At 42.3% G+C, this 22,690-nt stretch overlaps 1 protein-coding gene across 1 annotated transcript in view; it reads right to left on the bottom strand.

Annotated features, from left to right (window-relative positions):
* Positions 1-22,690, bottom strand: part of PLCXD3 (phosphatidylinositol specific phospholipase C X domain containing 3) — a 72,902-nt gene that overhangs the window by 12,236 nt on the left and 37,976 nt on the right. Inside the window, exon 2 of the mRNA XM_059492532.1 lies at positions 12,879-13,587. Within this exon, the coding sequence (XP_059348515.1) occupies positions 12,879-13,587 (709 nt within the window). The remainder of the gene's footprint in view (positions 1-12,878; positions 13,588-22,690) is intronic.

The following is a 22,690-nucleotide window of genomic DNA, read 5'->3' as shown; positions in this document are numbered from 1 at the left end:
AACAATAATACTCATCCTTTCTTTTAACTCAAACTTATAGCAACCAGTCTTGAAAAGTCAGATGTTACCATCAATAGCGTCACAACATGACAGACTGCAGTCAGTCAAAAAGCTAAGTCAGACTCTTCCACATTTCATAGTCCTGAATCACTACCTCTAGACTACATCTGCCAATATGCTGTCTGCCTTGAGTTCAAATAATCTTCAATTTTAGAGAAGGTAGTTGGGTCATCCAAAATAAAGCAGTTGGATAATTTAACTTCTATCCAAAATAAAGCAGTTGAACTTTCTCAGAGAAAAATTAAGGACAGATTCTGACTTATTTCTCCCGCAAAACAGTAAAGCATCCTGAAATGTGCCACAGTATTACTTAAACAATAGAGTCTCCCTGAAGAATTATATCATTCCACACTGTTTATGATTGTGCATACCATGTTAATTAATATTGTGAATAGTACTGCTGCTTTGCTGGGCTGGTGGTATTCACCTTCCAGACAGCAGAAAAAACTGTAAGTTCTAATAGTCATGAGCAAGGTTAAAATGGATATGGAGAATGGGACATAAAGACTGCCACTTGATCAACCGTGATACCAAGGGGCAGGCAAAAGCTGGATGCTTCAGGGCTAGACATCCACTGTGGTACTAAAGAGATGTGAAACCAAAATTCTGAAACCAAGAACTGCTGTTCCGTGAAACTCCAGCATTTCAAAATGTGATTTTGTTTCATATTAGAAAGCAAAACAAAAATTTTGGCCTTTCCACAAAACAACGTCCAAGAACTATTTCTGAATAAAAAAATGAAAAGCTGTAAATATAGAAACAGCATTAAATATTGCAATTAAGAGTGTAACATAAATCTAAAGACAAGACAGAACTAATAGGAGTGAAAATTGAAATACTTTGACGTGTTTTTCTAAAATAGACTTTTCCCTGGGGAAAAACACTGAAAGGAACATTCTTGGGACAAAAAAAAAGTAAAAAGAGTAGACTTTTAAATACCTGTAGTTGTCAATAAAAAGTGGCATTGATGGGAAAAAGAAAAAATGCCTTTGTAATCTTTGGGTTGAAAAAAGTCACAGAAACATGCACTTGATGTCACATCTAAAAACTAACAACTGGAGACCAAATTCTTTACAAAGGAAATAAAATATTAAACAATATACCACTGATTCGATCTCAAATTAGCATTAAAGACAAAAATTATTTGTTGATTTGGAGCACTCTTACTGGTTCTGATCAGCACTAAAAATAGGCAGACATTGTGAGAACTTCCAGTAATACTGATAACTTTTGAATTGATCTCATATTTTATTTAACAAGAACTCCACAGCAATGAACCATGGTTACCAACCACAGGGAAAGGTAGACTAAAAAATACATTATGTATCTTGTAAAAATTTACCAAGGGACTACAGAGGATGCATCAGCAATAAAGTAAAATCCCCATGGAGAGAAGAAAAGAGAGGTACTTGGTTGAGAAACACTTCAGCAAAGAGGTCATAGAATAACTGAACTGTTTGGGTTAAAATGGATGTTTAAAAGTCATCTGAGGGACACAGCTTGTCACTGATGTCCATCAGGAGGACTCTGAGCTGTTAACAACTCTCCTCTGGATATCTATCCAAGCCATTCCTCATTCACCAAAGTCTACTCATCAAATCCATCTCTGATTTAGAGAGAAAGATGTTGTGGGGAACCATGTAAAAGATTTTACACAAGCCCACACAGATGACATCCCCTGCCCACTGTTTTGGTCATTCCATCACAGAAGCCTAGCAGGCTGGCCAGGCAATACCTGCCCTCAGTGAAGCTGTGATGGCTGTCTTGAATCACCTCCCTGTCCTCCCAGTGACTTAGTGTAACTTCCATGAGGAACTCTTTCATCATATTCCGTGGCACAGATGGGAGGCTGACAGGACAGAGTTCCCAGGGTCGTCCCTTCTACCCTTCTTAACAATGGGCACAATATTTCCCTTTTTCCAATTACCTGGGACTTCCCCGGACAGCCATGAATTTTCAAACACCATGGACAGCAGCTTGGCAGCTCCAACAGCCAATTCCCTCAGGACTTTAGGATGCATCTCATCAGGTCCCATACACTTACATACTACCAAGTTCCTGAAAAGAACACAGATCTGATCTCCCTCTTATAGTGATTTTCCTCCCTGCTTTAATGCCAGTTTGCTCGAGATACCTGGGAAGAAAGGCTGCCAAGAGAAGCCATTCCCTTCTCCATCATCATAGCATTGAGCCATGCTGCTTCATCAGCTCAAGGAAAAGCAGACCTGCCACCTCAGCCACGCGTGGTGCCTGAGAGTCGTGCAGGGGCTCACGCTCATCTCGCAGGCTGCAGACCAGGCTGCACATCCATCACAGAGATGCTGCACTCCTCTTCCTCCAGTAAACCTCTCACACCAGAGGCTAACAGTGGTCAGTGTTGCCTACGAAGTTGCCTTGCATCAAAGACCAGCAGACAGACCTTGCACAGCTCTGCCTCAGCACAGACTGGGGTAGATCTGCACAACCTCTGTCACTGTCACCCAGTGCACTGGGGTAACGAGTGTCAACAGAGACATTACTTATGAGACAACACGAGTTCACAAAGCATGGCCTGGAGAAAAACACACACCACTTCAACAAGTAGATGGGAATGTATCTCCAGAGATACACCTCTCTTCTCACAAGAGCTGGGCGCAGGTATGGTCAGTGCTGGCTGTCAGCAGCAGAGGAATACAGAAAGTTACTGAGAAGAAATTACAGTAACTGACCCTGGATGTCAGTCCATCCAATGCATTATTTCATAGAATCATAGAATATCTTGACTTGGAAGGAACCCACAAGAATCATCGAAATCCAACTCCTGGCCTGCACAAGACAACCCCAAGAGTCACACCATGCGCCTGAGAGCATTGCCCAAACTTTCCCTGGACTCTGTCATATTTGGTGCTGTGATCAATGCCCTGAGGAGCTGTTCTAGTGTCTGACCACCCTCCAGGTAAAGAACCTTGTCCTGATATCTAACCTAAACCTTCCCTGACACAGCCTCATGCCATTCCCATGGTCCTGTCACTGGAGAACAGAGAGAAGAGACTGGTGCCTGCCTCTCCATTTCCCCTTGTGACAAAGCCCCAGTCTGCTATAAGGTCTCCTCTGAGACTCCTCCAGGCTGAACAAGCCAAGTGAACTCAGCCTCTCTTCATACAGTATCTCCTCTAGACTCTTCAGCATCTTTGTTGCTCTCCTTTGGATACTTATTCTTGCAGTTACTAAAGGAAAAACAATGTCCTTCCAGAGCTGAAAAGTATTTTTCAAACAGTCCACTTGTATTTCTTACGAGAAATAGCTTAGAAGAAAAAAAACCAAAACAAACAAAACCAAAACCAGGTGTTCATCATATGGATTAATACTTCCACAAATGTTCCTCAGACTGCTGAGCTCAAATGAGGGTGCTTTCCACCAAGAGAAAACCATTCATCTGGATTTACGTCTCTCCTGTTCCAGCACAGCCAGACACTAACAGCAGTGAAACGCTGTCTGATGGAGAGAGGAAGCCAGCAGCAAATGCCACCAGGCAAGAAAGATCATTATCAGCCAAATGTTCTGAGCTGCAATTAGCAACAGGCTCAGAAGAACTCGTTGTGCCTGGTGTGAAAACAGGGCAAGAAGCAAGGCACTGCTCTTGTTTGCAGCGTCACTGCAGGGACCTTGCTGACATCTCTGAGCTGAGTCCTATCCTTTACCTCTAGCAGAAGGACGCTTAACAAACTGGGCACAGACACTCCCCGTGCCATGTGCTCGTAGTCTTCATGGACACAGCGCCAGTCCTGGACAACACACAAGCACCTTGATGACATTCCAGCAACGAGCTTCAGGACCACCTGCCTGGCACCTGACAACAGCCTGAAACAGCACCCCTGGGTATGAAACATCCTTTCCTAAATCTTTGCCATCTTTAAAAGCTGTCAACATTCTGGCTTCAGGCTTATATTTTCACCCTGATTACCCAAACCCTAACCAGCATCTCACATGCAGCTGAAGTAGAAATTAAGATTGCTGGGGTGACTGCTTGCAATAGTTTAGAAGAAAAAAGCAAATCTAATTAAAAAGAGCATGTGAGAGGAGAGAGGTGAAGAAAGGGGCTAAGGAAAGGATGTGACAACAGTGCTCCTTTAGCAGAGGCAGAGCCTCCTCCTGACACAGGGTGGTTGGCACAAGACCAACATAGCTGGAGGTCAGCTGAGAGAGTATGGAAAGTCATGAGGAGCCAAGTCTTCACTGTTTCAGCATTTTCCTCAGCCAAAAGCAGGAAACAGAGAAATGGCCCTGTAGTTGTTTTCTCTGGTAAGACATGCAAATCCAAGACAAATCGTAATGACCTTAGCTCTGAGAAAAAAGCCTGCTCATAAGGAGGCAAGTTTCTTTTCAATATCCACTCAAACCCTGAGAAACAGCAGTGAACACTCTGGACAAAATGACCACTTTCCCATTATTTAAGCACTACCACAACTGCAGGAATCATTTGGGATTACAGCCTTGCCTCAGAGCTGTAATTTGAACAGGTCTCACTGGAAAAGCAAAGAAGCCAGTTTCAGACATCAGAGTGTGTAAATAGGTTGGGTTGGAGTGTTGATCTGCTGGAGGGCAGGAAGACTCTGCAGAGGGATTTGGACAGGCTGGATCGATGGCCTAAAGCCAGTGGTGTGAAGTCCAACAAGGCAAAGTGCTGAGTCCTGAGCGCTGCCCTTGGGTCACAGCAGCCCCAGGCAGTGCCACAGGTGGGGGCAGAGTGGCTGGAAAGGACTTGGGGGTGCTGGTGACAGCAGCTGAACATGAGCCAGGCTGTGCCCAGGTGGCCAAGAAGGCCAATGGCATCCTGGCCTGGATCAGCAATGGTGTGGCCAGCAGGGCCAGGCAGGGACTGTCCCCCTGTGCTGGGCACTGGTGAGGCTGCATCTCGAATCCTGTGCCCAGCTTTGGGCCTCTCACCTGGAAAAAGGCATGGAGATGCTGGACGGAGTCAGAGCTGAGAAAGGGTTTAGAGAGTAAGTCAAGTGAGGAGTGGCTGAGTGAGTGGGGTTGTTTTGCCTGCAGAAAAAGAGCCTCAGCAGGCAAAGTTTTGCTCTCTACAAAGCTGTACAGGTTGCAACATGGTGGGGTTAACCTGCTGTACCAGGCAACCAGTGACAGGACACGAGGAAATGGCCCCAAGGTGCACCAGAGGAGGTTCAGGTTGGACATCAGGAGGTTCAGGAAGAACATCTTCACTGATAGGGTGATTAGGGATTGGAACCGGCTGCCCAAAGGGATGCTGGAATCACCATCCCTGGAAGTGTCCAGGAAACTACTGGGCATGGCACTTTATGGTGCAGTTTACTTGTCATGATGGTATTCGGTCAAAGGCTGGACTCGATCTTTGAGATCTCCTCCAAGCTTTTTGAGTCTTTGATTCTAAACCCAAGTAAGAAGAGAATAAAGATCCATGGCAGTCCCTCTTTGCTGTTCATCAGCAAAATTAATGTGTCCATTACTCAAGATCAAGTTTCATACTTGATTTACTACACAACAGTGTCTGCTCACAGAACTGAGAGTGCAGGGTGCAGGTTTCAATACCCCACCATGGAAGAAATCATGGTAAGGTTCATCCTTTGTGCTATAACTCTGAAAAAAAGAATGTTCAATAGGAAAGTGCCTGCATCTCACCATGGCTCCTATTTCACTCTAACTACTTCATCTCCTTCATATCTTAATACTCTTTTATGATATAATACATTCTGGATGACAGTTGCTTAGCTACAAAAACCCTCAGATCAACAGCTACAGTATTAAAATATTGCCAAAGGTCAAATCCCACTGTATGATCATTCAGCATCTTATAGATATGTCTTTTATTATTTTTTCTTAGTGTCTGAAATAAATACTGAAAGACATTTTAATATAACAGGCTGTGCTCTCTAGGACAACTGTACAACCCAGGACAATACATGCAATTATATCATTATAATTACAGTTAAATTCTTATTATAAACTTTGACTACATTAAGTTTGTGTACTAGACCTAGCTCTCCCCACCCCCTCCAAAAAAACCAATCATTCCTGGAGAAAAATATAATTATTAAAAATGTGCCTAAAAGTAAAGTTGTAAAGAAAAGATCAATAAAAGGAGGCTGGATATTTGAAGGATTTGTATTCATGAAACCAGCATCTTTCACAGTGACAGTGGCACTTAAAGAAAAAATTGCATTGCAGCCCACAGACATTACCAAATTCCTAGGGAAAAGACTGTATCATCCCTGCTTTAACAGAAGAAAAGCATGGGCATTTTTACAGCTTATGCAAATTCTGCATTATACAGAAGGTGGTACATCAACAAGACATTTGGCCTGCCTGCCTTCACTATTTCCAGCCCCCCTGTTGCAGTGATCTCTTTGTACGATTGTGGCAGCAGTGTGCCAGAATCCCTACTGCTTCCTCTGCAGGCTTTATCCAACACATCTCTGGCTGTAGCCTGCATGGCCAACTGCTCACTCAGCCCACAAGGGCTACTTGCTTGTAAGCGCAGGGAAATGTGTAAGTAAATTAATTGTAGGCTTGGTGTATCTGCTGAAAATGGATTTAAGGGGTTTCTGTCTCTAAGGCTCCTTTAACACCCTTCCTGTCTTAAATCTTTCCTACCAGCCAAGTGGAAATACCTGCTGGAGAAGCTGGGCATATGCAGGTGACTTCTCCAGAGACAGTGTGGATACATTCTCTCCAGATTGCATTTGAAAGCCCTCTAACGTTTTAGAGACTGCTGAGAATTGCTCAAACCAATCAAAAATGATACAGCGTGTTCAACATGGTTTTACAAGCTGACAGGATTTTGTTTTGACATTTCTATTCACATCCTACCCCTCTAGGATCATGGAGCAGCAACAGAAGGTTAAAAATGGAAGGGGTTTTTTTTGGAAGTTTGATCCAAACATATAATGAGCATGTTAGTTCTTGGAGAACTGTCCAGTTCTCTGCTTAAACTGTGACAAGGATGTGCATATACATCTACTTATAAAACCCTATAAGTAAACTAGCATGGTTTGCAGCATGCAGAGCTAACACAACACAGAGACACGGATGTTGCCCTATCTGCTGAGTTTGTTTTTGCTTGTGTTTATGTGAAACATCTTTGCTTTACACAAAATTACTACCAACTTGAACACCACCCTGTGAATATAGCTGGAAAAGCTTGTTTGTGTAAATTTCTGTGCTCATTTTGTCCCTTATAACTGAAGAGCAGAAGGATCAACCCATCAAGGAACCATTTCCTTCACAATGAGGTGGAAGCAGCTACACAGACCCAGGCCCAACATTAGCAAATGTATTTTCCCTGGGGTCAGCACTTGTTAGCATCTATTAGCTTTTAAGTTTCCTTAGTGATCTGAGTAATGCAGAAAGATCAAAGAAAACCCAAGTGACTTAATGAGACATTTGCAATTTCACTACAGCAGCCATAAAGAGTGAAGTGTGAAATCTTTGAGACAAGTAGATGTTAGAGACAGCTTACAGCAGTGAGGCTGAGAGAATTAACATTTCCTTTTTTGTGATGAAAAGTACTTGCTGCTGTGTGTATGTGCAGGGCCACACTGTGCCCAGAGTGCAACGACAGGAAAACATAAATATATTTACAAGTAGTCACACAGCACACACAGTAACTGTAAGCAGGTGTTTTGATGCCCAACATTATAAAACTCATAAGCACACCAAGCAGAGGGAAAAACTGTGAGACACCAGTACCTGCCTCAAGAAAACATCAGAATAACTACCCCAAACAAACAACCAGAAGCCAAGCCACTGATCACAGATGTCACCGTGGTGGTCACGGCGCCAATCTTCTTCCTCCACCAAATCCCACAGGCTACTACTGGGTATGTTGACAAATACCATTAAAGCAAAGCCATTAAAAACCTGTGCTCCTGTATTTTGTGACAATTTAATACTGTTCCAAGTTCATGACCAGAGCCATCAGACACAACTACACAGCCCTTCCTGTGGGAATGCTGTACTGAAATTCTCATGCAGACAGATGGTCAGTGATGAAATGCCACTACCCATACACAGCCCATTGGGGGTTTCATTGTGCTGGCCTGTAGACGTGGTGGATAGATTCTTCCAAAGAAATCTCCCTGCGCTGTTCTGTATGCAAAGCACAGTGACTGCCTGTTGTGTAGAAAGACTGGAAAAGTAATTAAGCACAGTTTGAGGAAGAATACTAAGGGTTTGTCAGGATTGCCCAGAGTTCTTTTGAATAGCTTGCTAATATACCAGAATGCCATTGTGTGCCTTCTGTGGTCAGGAAATAATAACCAAAAAAAAAAGGAAAAAAAGGAAAAGCCAGCTGCATCCCAAGGCAAACATGTGTGGTCAGGCGTGCTTGTACCACACACATTAGCGAGGGACTGAGGCTCCCCTCACCTCCCAGCTAAAGAGCTGACACATCAGCTTCGAGTCCTAAAATTGGAACCAGCTCACTGGAGCCTGCTCCTCTCCTGCAAATCTATAGCGGAGACAGACATCAAGGTTACAGTCAAGAAGGATGCAGAAAATTAGAAAAACATAGTTGCCATTTCTGTTGTTTTTCTTTTTCATATAAAATAGTTTAAGAATGACATCAGTCAATATGGAGTGCAGATTAAAATATGATCAATTCCCACTCTTCCTGTCACACAGAAACTCAAAAATTCAGCTGACGGAGGTGTGGCACCATCAGCAACTGACTCAAAAAATCCTACTTCTGGCAACTTCAGGAATCATTTTCCACACAATATCCACCTAATCATCTAATATCCATACCCTAGCTAAATCTGACTCTCCTTAGTTCATGACTGTACCCAGAGATGGATTTTCTCCTGACAGTTACTGTGGCCTACTTACCACCCCTTCTGTTAATATTGTGAATTGGATGCTTTGCCTCCATTTCAAAAGGTTTTATTCTCATGTGCAGGATATTTTTTTTTAAATTTGGTTTGGTTGCTAAGGAGGAAGCTTTAGCAGGGTAGGCAAGGATTTAGTCATATGTGAGCCACAGGGAACATTATCCTTAGAGATTAATTTGGAAATCAAGTGACAATTGGCAGGATATGTGTTTACTTTCTATTTTTTGAAAGCTTTACAAGTACCATAGGATTTCTGCATCCTCTGAAGGAGATCTATTCTTCTGTGACATTAATAAACGACAGAGACAACAAAGAGAGTATCACACTTGTCTCAAGTGTCATAGATAAAATTAGCAATTTCACTGCAAATCAGAAAGCAAACTAGATTATTAGGAACAGCTCTACACTAATCAAAAGGGTGTCTCACAACCACCTTTCAGATATACTGAAGGCAGCTGCCTCACTATGAAGTTAATTCAATGAGCACAGCAAATGTAATTCATTTGGCATATATTGTTTGCTAATCAAAGAGCATTTCTTGGCATCTAAACTGCATGTGTGACAGAATGTTAAGCCTGGAAACACATTGATAGTCTCAAAGTTTTTAATCAAATCCAAGAAACATAATGTGCACACATGCAAGCAATTCTCCTCATTCAAGTAGTGAAGGTGAAATCTGTATTACCAAGTGTTGTTACACTGAACTGTGGTCCTAGGAAGACCTTACAAAAAATAGCTTTGCCCTCACGTATTTGTGCAGGACAGAAAGCTTCAAAACTTTTAATTTCTCCTTCTTTCTAATTACCATACCACAGAATACTTACTACCTGTTATGACAGCAAACCTTTGAGCAAACATTATCAGTAGAAAACTCCTGGTATATCTTCACTGAATTGAGTCTTAGGAGCATGAAAATGTTTTGGGCTTTGGATATTTTTTTTTTAATTGAGGTTATTTTGGGCCTCATATCTTGCATACCTGAGCTCTAGGGAACAGGCTATAGAATAACATCTCTACCCTTTCTGAAATATATTGCCTTGGAAGGCTTCTCTACTACAGTGTGAGCGTGGACCTCTACCATCACAGGCAATCACGATGAAAAGCCATTAAGCCAACCATTTGGCTGAGAGGAATATTTCACTGTGTTCTTTCCCAAAGAAAGCTGCAAAACAGCAGAATGGAGTCCGGATGGGATTGCTGTATGGAGTCTGCTCACAGATTCCCTAGTCCAATGGATGCTATGACTGAGGGAAACCATGCTCTCCCTCTAAGGCAGCCACTGCTCTTCAAATCATAAACAATTTCATTATTAAAAACAACTTCAGAGATCAAAACCTGACATGTTTCATTGTATCTGAGGCGATCTACACTTTGCCCTATTTTCAAAACAAAGTCAATATGTAAAAGGCCACTGTGCAGGTGGAGAAATAAAACAAAATAAATTACTACATGTTTTATTCAAAATGCAAAAGGAACATTTCTTAAATGCAATACTTAATTTAGGAGAAAAACCAAACCAAACAACAAACCCTCACATCAGGATTATTTGAAAAATTCAACCTTATTCATTTGAATTCAGAACTTTTAAATTCAATGAGAGGGAAGAATCCCATCCAAGTATGGTTACAAAACTGCTTCCAAAATCAAGATAACTACATTCTTAATGTAAGGCTCTACACCACCATTTCTTAAAAAGGAGAAAACAGTGTAATGTATAAGTCTATGCAGTAACTGGCAACAAAAGCACATATGTTACCCACCTGGACACAAAGATGGGATTTGGTCTGGACATTTATTTTGAAAAGAACAAAATAATATTTTTACTGAGTGATGGTTCAAGGTGACAAACATAGCACAGCTGGAACGTATGTCTTGTTACCTTTGGTGTGGATATTTTTAAGCTACTGAAACATTAAGGCAGGGTAGACTGAAGACAACTGTGCAAATTCTACTGTGAAAATAGTACTTCATCTTTTAATTGCTTGCCTATTTATTTTTAACAGAATCTTCATAAAATGAGGAGCACTTCTGAATATATTTGATGTTTACTTTTAGAGCAGTTAACTCAAAATACAGGCTCAGTTTCTATCAATATTATCATAAATTTCAAACTTACATATTATCATATCAAACCAATATTATCATAAATTTCTTCCCACAGTCTATTTTTGTTTTAAAATAAAAATTAAAAATGAGATGCCATACTTAAGACTAAATATCGGCCTTGGAGATTATTTTAAAGATCCATTTCTCTCATAAGTGCTAAAAGAATTATACAAAAAAGGAAACAACTTTTCATGTAGAAATGTGACTACACACTCGGGGACCATGTGAAAAATATCAGTTAAAATCTGGCATAACAACATTTCCAGGTTTTTCTGCCCAATTACTTATTGGCCTTTGAAGGTAGTTATAATTTCAAGATTTGCTGTTGGGAAAGGCACACTGAGAGTTCAACGGCTCTGGATATTCAAAACTCAGTCAAACATTTTCAGCATCTATTTCAAGTCTTTGCTTTACAAACAGCTTCTAAGAAGCACATTAGAAGCCAAAGATGAAGAAAATGAGGTTTGATGGCTATTTTATTGATACAAAAAGCTTTAAGAACAACCTGTTAGCTTCCTGATTGTCCTACTTCATGTTCTAAAGAACACTCAGGAAGATGTTTACCAGAGGAAAAAGTTCCCTAACAACAAGGTGTTTATCGGTAAAATCCATCAACAAAGCAGTGTTTTAGTGCAGAGAAGTGCTCTTCAGACTCAGGAGAGAGGGAGACTCCCCAGCCTGATGGAGCCCCTAAAACAGAGATGAAGGATATACCAACAGCTGCAAGTGCAGTCACACAAGTGCTTCTAAATCCTGTTCCACTGCCTGTAAAACCTTCCAAGTCAGTGTTTTACCGTGTCAGGTGAGGTTTTTACCTATTTTTTCCAGTCAAGAGCTGCTTTGGAAAACTGCCGTAAAAACAGCTCAACCTTTCCCAAATATGAGGCATGTTTTCTTTGCAGACACTGCATTTTTCATAGAAGGGGTTATGCTCCCAACAGACCTTCCTGTCACAGGCACATCCCTGAAGAGACCAAAACATTAGCAGGACACTGACCCTCATTGTAATTTTTTTACACTCTGCAACCCTTCTTTATTTTCAAGGAGAAAAAGAAAATAGCTCTTGCATCCTGGCATTAAGTTTCAGTTTTCCTACCAAGTTGTCAAGAACATAGTCACACATATATGCCTTTAAGCTCAAAACTGGCTGTGATTTATCAAAGTCAGAATGGTATAAATAATGCATGTCTTGCACAGGTGGCTTTTTTTGTAATAGAACAACTAATGGCCTGTCAATAAGCTATTCCATATATAGAAGCTATATGATAGTCTGCCATCTCTTTCCTGTATGGTAAATGAAGAAAGACTTTAAGGAGTCAAATTCTCTCTAATGGTGTCCTGCTGTCTTTGATACGATGTGTGATGGTACAGAGACAGAGAAACCATGCATCTTTGCGTAATGGCAAATCCTGCAGCATCAGGCTTTGCTGATGAGCCAGGACAAGGTTTTTTTTTAATCCAATATCTGAAGCCTGATGAACAAACAAAAGATTACCTAGATCATACAGATAGATTTGTCTAGATAATACAGATAAGATTTTCCAGTACAGAAATCCTAGACATGATATTCAGTGATTATGGTAAGAAACCACATTTGGAAAACAAAGCAAATAAGCAAAACCTGCATTCAGAAAAAAAGAGAAGGTTAAGCCAATAAGGCTTATTGGCAGATTTTCTTTCAAGATGCAAAAGTTTGTCCTTCAATGTGTTTCTCTTTAAATATTTTAGGATTATGCCAAGTTCTGACTGGCCCACAGTAGCATGGAAGAAATGCATCTGCTAGAGTGCCTTTAAAAGGAATTGGAAGAACAGCACTACCAACACACATTCAGCACAGTCAGCACACCTTACCAGCCACAAACTCACCTCTCTGTGATCGTTTCTCTGAGACCACTTGCAACCCCTTTCACCACTGTACTAGCCTTTGGTGTCAGCACTACTTGAGATATGAAAAAGGAGCCTTTCTTCCTTCTTTCAGTGATTGATGCCTGCAGGAACTGAATCAGCTTTTCCGTATCTGTTGTGTTTGCCCATGGAGCTGGCATCATCTGGCCTGGCCACAGGAAGGCCACCTCGACGGCCACAGGACTGTGGTAGAACACGAGCACTTGGTGCTCCTTTTCCCACAGGTACTGGAGGCTGACTTCATGGGCAAATATAGCAGGACACATTTTGTTTCCGTATGTGTCCTTGAGCATCTGGACAAGCTTTTCATGATGGCATTTCTGCATCCCGTAGAAATGATTGAAGTCCAAGAAGACCACTTCCTTTGGGTGCTCAGAGAGAAACGCGTTGATCTCCTCCAGACCTTCCTTGACTTTGGCACTGAATAAACCGTGGGCGAAGTAGAGTTCATTGTCTGGGTCTCTGGGCTTGGTGGAAATTCTGAGATCAAAATACCGTATACCTGCCCCCAGCTGGCTGGTGAAGTTCATGGTCTGTGTAGCCAGCCACTTCCTCATCAGCTTTTTAGCCACAGTCCCAAAAACTGACACAAAATTCTGGACCGTCTCTGGCTGTTCAGGCCCAACTGGAGAGGCTTCATCAATGTAGAAGCTAAAAGAGTCATGAGACCCTAAAACACAAGAGAGAAAAATTACAAAAAATATATTAAAAGCCTTTAGTGGTTTTTCTCAATGAAAATAATTTTCTGACCTCTACCAACACCCACCAACCAACCCTCACACCCGTTCCCTCAACAACAGTACATTTGTCTGGCAGCATTTGCCCCAACAACACTTTGTAGGAGCTTGAAAGAAAGTCTGTTTCACTGCTTGTCTGGATGCTCAGTCACTCTCTTCCAGCTCTTACCTATGCCTTTAGGATCAATGAACCCAGTGGCCTCTGAAGATCAAAGCAATTCTGGTAGCAAAGCAAAACAATAAATCCCTTGAGCCAAGGAGGAGAGTTTGGCCCTGCACACTGAATTGTGCACTGTTTAGTCTGTAGAACCAAAGGAAAAAACCAAAACAAACCAATATCCTTCCACACATACCTTTATAGCCAGATAAAATAGGAGTTGGAAAAATGTCAAGGAACATAAATATTTTATGTTCTATCTTAAATCAAGTCTCATCTGGTCATACACAAGGTTACTAAATGGTTTTCCTTCTTAAATTTACTTCTAAAATTCTTTACTTTCTTTTGCTAAATAAGTACAAGACGTAGAGCGAAGAACAGCATTGCATTCCACTGATAAAATTCAGAAACTCAGACAAAAGCCTCAGCATTCAGACAAAAACTCAGCATTCAGACATCAACATGAAAGCAGTTATATGGAGTTATAAGCTGACCCTAGGAGATGCTTATCATCTTCGTCAACCATTACCCTGCTGAACACCTGGTGTTTGCACCTGGCAGTTTGCACAGAAACACTGTCCAGCTGCGGGCAGAGCCACACTCCTGCCATTCCAGCCATAGATGGTTCTGGTCAGACTCGCAGCAGCAAGCAGGTCTGCTGCTCAGCCTGACACACACTGCTTGCAAAACTCCTTCAAAGTCAGCAGGACTTGTATTCTGGAAATGGACTCCAGTACTAGGTGCTCAGAGATCCAAACCCTACATCAAAATGAGTTCACAGCACTGGTCTTGTCTGTCACCAATGCTTTTGCAGGTGCTTTTCCAAATTGCTTTCCAAAGCACGCATGCTGTAGCAAGTAAGTATCACAGTAATGAAATTCTGCCAGTCAGTCATTTCTGAGAGTGATGCTACTTTACCTGAACTGGAATAAACCCTATAAACTGAAGCAGCAGCTATAACATTTTCTTCTTTAACAACAAATGGAGTCATGACAAATCATCCTAGACTCTGGCTTGGATTTGGCTTTGTTTAATCTGAGAAATATCTTGAAATTTTGTACACACCTACTTCTCCTGGTTGCCTCTTTGAACTGCATTTTGCTTTAAATATTAAATAACTTTTCCATTTTGATGAAGCTTTCTACTGCTAGGTGTTGAAGTGATAATGTATTTCTTGCAGCACCTGATTAGATCACGCAGTATCTGGTTACACATTGATATCCTTGGGGACTAGATCTGCATACAGAATTCTAATGGTAAAACAAATTATTAGAGCAATGGCCTGTGTATCAACAGTATTACAGGGAAAATCAATGAGATGCATTAAATGTTCTGCTCAGTGTAACCTGCACTAATCTAGAAATCAAAGTAAATCCAGTCTTGTTTAAAACAAGGCACAGCCACTGATATTAGGAAGGGATGGATTTTGCAAACCCCCCCTTTGCCCATTGAAGCCCATTTTATTTTTGTAGAGTTTTATGCCAGATTAAGTACCTGTGTAAACCTGATCAACTGATTAGAGCAGTAGGCTCAAAATGGTATTAAGACTAATTAAACCATTTGTCTCTGATCTTCTTGTCTGCAGACATGGGCAACCTGAAGTTGCAGAAAACGCAGTAGCTAAAGTTGACCCCAGCACTGCCAGTGGGCACATATTGGTTTAAAATTCTTCTTAAAACTACTTTAGTCAAGAAAAGCAGCACAATTCCAATTCTCACAGCAGAAACCAAGGTGAACAACCTGTCAACAGGTACCTTTTAGCTACTGGTGATGCAAAACACAGAGAAGTGTGTGTGTGTGTGTGTGTGTGTGTGTGTGTGTGTGTGTGAGTGTGCGTGAATGTGTGTGTGTGTGTGTGTGTGTGTGTGTGTGAACATCACAGCTAGAAATACCTGAACACTGCAAGTTGGACAGGTCAGAAAAATATTTTTTCCTCATTAAAGTCTTTGTGCACATATTTGAGCCTAAAAATAGGTGTTTCTATGTGGATGGTGATGAGAAAACCGCACAGTGTTCAGTGAATTTTCATGTTTTGTAACCCAAACAAGGAAGCCCTACAGCATAATACAAAAAGGAAATAAGGCTTAACTTGGTTGACGAAAAATGAAGCAGAGGTCAGCTGTTCAAAAGTATGTAGACATTCATCCTGAACAAAACATACAGCAAATATTTTGTCTTTTCATATGTATAACTACTTGGAACAGGTCAATTAAATATTAATTTTCATCATGCACTCATCTATATTTCCTTTTGCCTTAATCATGCCTTGTTGTCTCAGATAGCTTACTGGTGTAACTCACAGAAATTCAAAATCCTTACACTTAGCAGAGTAAATTAGGGTATAATCTTTTCCACTGTCATGCCCAAAATCACTATATTCCTGGTAATGAGGGAATCCTGTAAAAACATGCTTTTGGCAACCATGTTTCCTTCCAAATCTTTCTTTTGTGCACAGGGACATTCCCCTCCTACATTTTCACTGGAAAGTGTTTTTGCAGGTTCTCTCTACCACCAAAGTTCAGCCTCCATGAAGAGAGGACACAGGTTACACTGAGGAACACAAATGCTATGATGCCTGCAATCTTTGGAAGGTGGTGGCCCTTGCACATCATCTATCTCTGTTATGGCAGGTCTGTCCAACAGACTTCACAGTCTGAGACCTGGAGAAGCAAAAAGGGCAAATTACTCATCCCAAGTAATTCAGGGAGCAAAAGAAGATATTCCTCTTGTGTGCAGACATAGTTTCTCACCATGCACACTGTTTTCCCACTATTTCAACAACCCAGCCTATCCAAGAAGTCAAGGATGAAGGCTCATGGATCAGCATGATGGGGATAGCAAACAAGGGGTTAATGTGGAGTGCACATACTATAGACTGCCCAGTCAAGAAAAGAAAGTGGATGAAGCCTTTAAACAACTGGAAGAAGCTTCATAACTACATGTTTTCATGGGGGAATTTTGAGACATTTGCTGGCAGAGCAGAACAGCAAAGTGAAGGACATTCAGAGAGCACCAGAAACTTATTTTTTCTGCAGATACTCCTTTTAGTAGTGAAGTTGCACTGCTGGATGTTGTATGAATTAAGGAAGAAATTGATAGGGACATAAAGGCTGATGACAGCCTTAGACTGAGTGACTACAAGGAGAAATAAGAATTTGAAATACTCAGGAAAGCAATGAAGGCAAAAAGCAGAACAAAGATCCTGGATTTCAGAGCAACTGTCTTGGCTTGTTCAGGAAATTGGTAAGTGGTAGCCTGGAAGAACTCAATTACCTTAAATGCCAAGGGACTCAGCAGAAAGGGCTGAACTTGGAAAGTAACTTCTCTAAAACATATGAATAGAGTGTGAAGAAACAAGGAGGTAATGCAGGAGGCAAGTTTGTCTGGAGGAGTAACTTCTGAGTGGCATCAAACTTAAGAAGCCATTACAGAAGGTTTTAGCAAGGACAGATTGCCAGGGAGGAACAGAGGACAAAGGCACAGAGGGAGTTAAGAAGGGCACAGCTGGGAAGGGAAACCTGCAAGGAATGGGAAAGGCAACATGCAGCTTCTGCTGATATATCAACAACAAAAAAAGCACAGAGAAAACAGGTCCACTACAGAACATGGCAGGAGACCTGAAGGATGGAATGCCATCCAGAGGGATCTGGACAGGTTTGAGAAGTAACCCATGAGAATATAATGAGGTTTAACAAGGCCAAGTGCTGGTGCTGCACCTGGGTAGGAACAACCTCACTATCAGCCCAGGCTGGGCATGAGCAGCCCCAGAGCAGCCGTGTCCAGAAGGGCTTGGGGGTGCTGTGGGTGAGAGGCTGCACATGGCCCAGCCATGGCACTCCCAGCACAGAGAGCCAAACGTGTCCTGGGCTGCACCCAGAGCCCCGTGGGCAGCAGGGCAGAGAGGGGATTCTGCCCCTCTGCTCTGCTCTGCTGAGACCCACCTGGAGCACTGCATCCAGAGCTGGGGTCCTCTGAACAGGAGGGACAGGGACCGGCTGGAGCGAGCCCAGAGCAGCACCTTTGATCATAAAGATGATGAAAGGGCTTCTTCTCTGAGAACAGCTTGAGAAAGCTGGGGTTGTTAAGCTTGGGAAACAGGAAGCTGCTGAATAGCAGCTTTCCAGTACCTAAAGGGGTCTTATTTAGAAGAGAGAGAGCAAGTTTTCAAATGGACAGCCACAGGACTAGGAAGAACAGTTTTAAATTAAAGAGGAGAAATTTAGATTAGATGTCAGGAAGAGGGCAGTGTTACTCAGAGAGCAGTGAGGCACTGCATCAGGTTGCCCAAGGAAGTTGTGGATACCCCATCCCTGGAAGTATTCAAGGCCAAGTGCTGGCTAGCATTTGTAATCTGGTCTAGTGAAACATGTACCTGACCTCAGCAAAGGGGTTGGAAAAAATGACCTTTAAGATTCTTTCCAAGTCAAACCATTCCATTATTCCATAAGAAATTACCAAGAGACACCTAAAGTGTCTACACCAGCCATGACTCAAAGAACAGAAGTGGTCTGTTTCAACCACTGAGACACTAAATTTTCATAAACGGGATATTAAAGAATAAATTGTGCAGTATCACTTAGATTGCTAGAAATCCCCTGCTAGTATTTTTACTAGGGAGAACTGTCTACTGTTTTCTTTCCTGGATTCCTGTAATAGGGCAATTGGGAATATTTAACCCACTACCACTCACTATGGACATATTTATGGTTTCCCTGGAGGGCTAACCCCCCCATTTAAAAAGTAATTGGGCTTTGTGCTGAAAGAAGTCCCTAAGGGAGAATACATTTTAGTTCAGAATAGTTTCTTCAGTCTCTTGGAGATTTACATAGAGGCATGGCAAATCTATTTTTGGTGGCTAAGCTTAAATATATCATTCACAAAGCCAACAAGTATACGTGAACTTTGCCATGCCTTTCCTTGCTTCCCTGTCATCTCTGGCCATCCCTTGGCAAATACAGCCTTGTAAACAGCACCTAGAATTGAACAGCACCTAGAATTGAATGAGCAATATCCTTCCAACAGCAGCTATCACACCCTGATGATCCACAAGTACCAGAAAAAAAAAAAAAAACCACAAACAAAGAGAAGAAACAATTCACAGGTTTTAGGATGTTTTGGTCTTCCTTTTCTTCCATGGATCTCTTGTCTCTATGCTAGGAGTTATCCAATAGCTTTTGGAAGTGGAATTTTTACTAGTACTTTAAGTGTCACTAAAAGCTTTACCTGTGGTCTTTCTGTATTTAGGAGATGTCATCCCTTTGTGACTATTGCTGAAATGTCACATGCAGTGCCACATAATTCCTTTAAAGACATCCTTATCAAAGAGGGCTCTACAGTGACTGACAGCTGGTAACATGTTTCTTGGATGGTGTAGAGAATAGCTAGAACAAAGCCCATGATCTCTAGTACACAGGAGTTCAATGGAAATGTTCTTGCAGTCTCATTTGGTCTGTTCTACCTGTCTTTTTTGACCTTAAAAATCAATCAGCCAAGGGAGAAGCCTTATGAATTGTCAGCTAGTTGCACTGCCACTTCAAGGAACAGCAAAGCCTAGTCATGAACCCTACAGTTAATGCACCTCAGTACTGTGTTCTGCCTTCTTTTTGAGATGGCTGAGTGCTGCTCTCCTCATCAAAGCCACAGCACATCTCAGGAAGTCAAAAGGTGCTGCCAAGAGCAGTCCAGTCCCCTTTAGCTTGCAAACTGCTTGGGTGATATCAGCTTTGTTTGATAAAAACACTAAACAGGCAAACAAAACCAAAACTGGAAGAAACAGAGAGATTATAGATTGCCCAGTGTCCAAGTGTCCACACAGGTAACTGCCTCACTTTCCAGCTGTTCTTCCAGTGTTCATCACCAGCAGTGTGTCCCTGACCCCAATTGAAGGTCACAGCTTAGTCACATATTCACACTTAAGAGTCCACAATCTAAAGGCGTGGGAAGAAAGGTAGATATTACCTCTGATAAAGCAAAAATCCAGATACTGAACAAGTCCCAAGAACAGGAATACTGGCATGATATTAAAAATTGGCATACATGTACATGTATACAGCATATATAAATAAATATACTCCTGTCCTCCAAGAAATTGCACTCTTCTGGTACTTGTATCCCATTCTGCCTTGAAAACATTGGTTATAATGTGTGAAACAGTGAGGAAAGGAAATGTTTGCTTCCTTCTTGCCCCATAACTTCCCAGAAGTGACAGCTCCCCCTGCCTCCCCCCACATATTCTCTCCACCACCAGGTGAGTTCTGGACCAGCCACTGGAATTGCATATAAAGGTAACTTGGACTCTGGTCCTGTGCATGGGAATACATCATTGGGAGTCTGGACTGTGCTGCTTTATTGAGACTGTCCTGCAGACAAAAGGGACAATCTGAGAAACCAGGCAGGAGCGCAGGCACCACCATGCAACCATTTTAATGTGGTTTGCTTGCACGGGTGAGCTGAACTACTTTGTATTGTATTTTGGAACCTCTGCCTGGGTTTCTAATGCTATTTCTGCCATGCATGGAACTCAGCATTACCCAGCCAAAGCCCCTCAGCTGGAGCCCCTCAGTCCATATCAAATGTCCAAGCACAACTTTAACAGACTCACCAGCTACTGGACTGATCTAGGACACAGCCTAGAACTGCATGTACAAAACATTCAAAACCCAGCACAAAGCATCTGCTTCTTGTTCAGTGTGATACAGAATAGAGAGTTTATTTTCAGGGATTCAAAGAACAGGTCAGTTTGGAAAAAAACTCTGGAGGTCATCTGGTCCAATCTTCCCTCCTCCTGAGTGAAATAAAGAAAAATATGCAGACTTGACCACAGATCATTGAAGACTTCTCAAAAACACCTTGCCGAAGCAGCTCCTTAGCCAGGAAGAAAGAAGAGCTGGTAGGCCATCAGTCAAGAAATGGCATTCCATATCTAATGACCAACTTTCATACCTGGAATGACTTTGTTTTGTCCTCCCTATAAAAAAAGAAAATTTTCATGCAACAAGAGAGGATTTTAAACAATTACTTGCTCTTGTTCCTCTTACATGTCCTTATCACCTGTGAAATACTCTTGAGAATCATTTTGGTTTGTACTTTTGAACATGTCTATACTTGCTTCCACGGGGAGAATACTACTGTTGATATTGCCAGTACCCCATGACCATGATGAACTGCTCCTCACTCAGGCCAAGGTTGTTACTTACCATTTGAAGCTGTTAAGAAACAGCTTATAAAATATGGCAGTGCCTGCACTGGGAAGTGTTTCTGGTCACTGGACTGAGCCAAGATCAGTGCCTTGCCTAAGCTCTGCTTCTTTCCCACAAAGAACTCACTTCTCAAAAATAAAACGGGTTGGGAGGTGGGGAGGGATCTGCTTGGTATTAAGGCCCTAGGTAGCTAGTAATTATCACAGTATGACAGACAAGCTTGGCTACAAATCTGATTAGATTACTCATTATTCAATTCATACTAATGTTTGGTGTATAGAAAAGTACCCACATGCAATTTCTCAAAACTTCCCTCCTGCCAACACAAAGACCAGCTCCCATTCCTTTTAGAACACTGTATCAGTCAACTCCACTTTTCATATTCTCAATACTGTGTTGAAAAGTAGAGAGAAAAAAAAACCCCAAGCTGTAATTATATTTCTAGCTCTCCAAACTGTGCGAACACATTCACAATCACGGCCACCACAAGCTTAGTTTTGCTAAAGAAACTGTTCTTTAACAGAAGTTTAGCACATGCTGCCTTCCTGAGAGTTTTCCTTCTTACTTACTAACTTCTTTACTATCCTGAAATTGTTTGTGTAGGGTGAGATGAAATAACTTTTCCTGAGACACTGCCAAGTGCAGATAGCCTCCCACTTCTTCCCAGGCAAACCACCTCCTGACAGATTTCCTTGGAGGTTTCATGCAGCCAGCACTCAGAAGGCAGCATGGTGCAGCATCACATGGACAGCAGGGACTTTCTAAGAGTCCCAGATGGTGTATTCTAAAAGCTCACCTTTAAGTGAATAACTAGTTAATCAAATGCAGATCTAAACAAGGCAGATATTACACAGGCAAATGTAAGATTAACACAGCTGAGAATCAGTAAAAGGGCAGCGAGGCCAGGACACAGCACAGGGAGGAGAAGGCTCCGTCTCCTTTTTGCCCAGCGCAGCAGAGCCCTCGCCCAGGGCTGCAGGAGCAGCAGGGCAACTCAGGGCAGCAGGCAGGAGTGGGGCAGCAGTGTTGCAGTGTGTTGCAATTTCCTGTTTTAAACTTCCCAGTCCCTTCCCAGGTGTGGCAATACCTCTCTTCCCCTTCCCCTCACCCCCGGCTGGTTTGTCAGTCAGTCTTAAACATTCCAGCAAGGCCATTGTGGGGTCCCTCGAGTTCAAAGGATGCCCTTCAGGCCTGGGAGTCATTGGCCTGTCTATGTGTCCCTCGTCCCCTGAGACCCTCCTCCTCCCACCTGGTTGGTGCTCACCTGTCCCTTCCCCTCCCCCTGTCCCTGGGCTTAAATTGAGCCAGAACCATGTGCTCGGCATTCTGTTGGAGCTGATACTAAGATTCAGACATCTGTGACCATGGAATAAAACTCTGGATATTAAACTTCCAGCAGAATTCGTCTTCTTTTCCTCTTCACCGTAGCCTGCAGCCTTTCCACCCAAGGTAAACTGAGTTTCTACAGGCCTGGACTTGTTTCAGTGCCCAGAAGCAACATCCAGCCAGCCAAAAGAGTTTCTGAGGTGAAATACCACAGTTCCGCCTTTGGCCCAGCAGCAAGGGTCAGACGAGCCCAGGCACAATCTACCTGGTAATATTGGGATCCTATTCCAAAACAGCAGGGCAGCTCAGGGCAGCAGCACTGCTCTCCATGCCCAGAGCACTCCCCACTGCTCA

This window comes from Ammospiza nelsoni, chromosome Z (assembly GCF_027579445.1).
Source record: "Ammospiza nelsoni isolate bAmmNel1 chromosome Z, bAmmNel1.pri, whole genome shotgun sequence".
Lineage (NCBI taxonomy): Eukaryota > Metazoa > Chordata > Aves > Passeriformes > Passerellidae > Ammospiza > Ammospiza nelsoni.
This window is presented reverse-complemented; position numbering and strand designations above follow the sequence as displayed.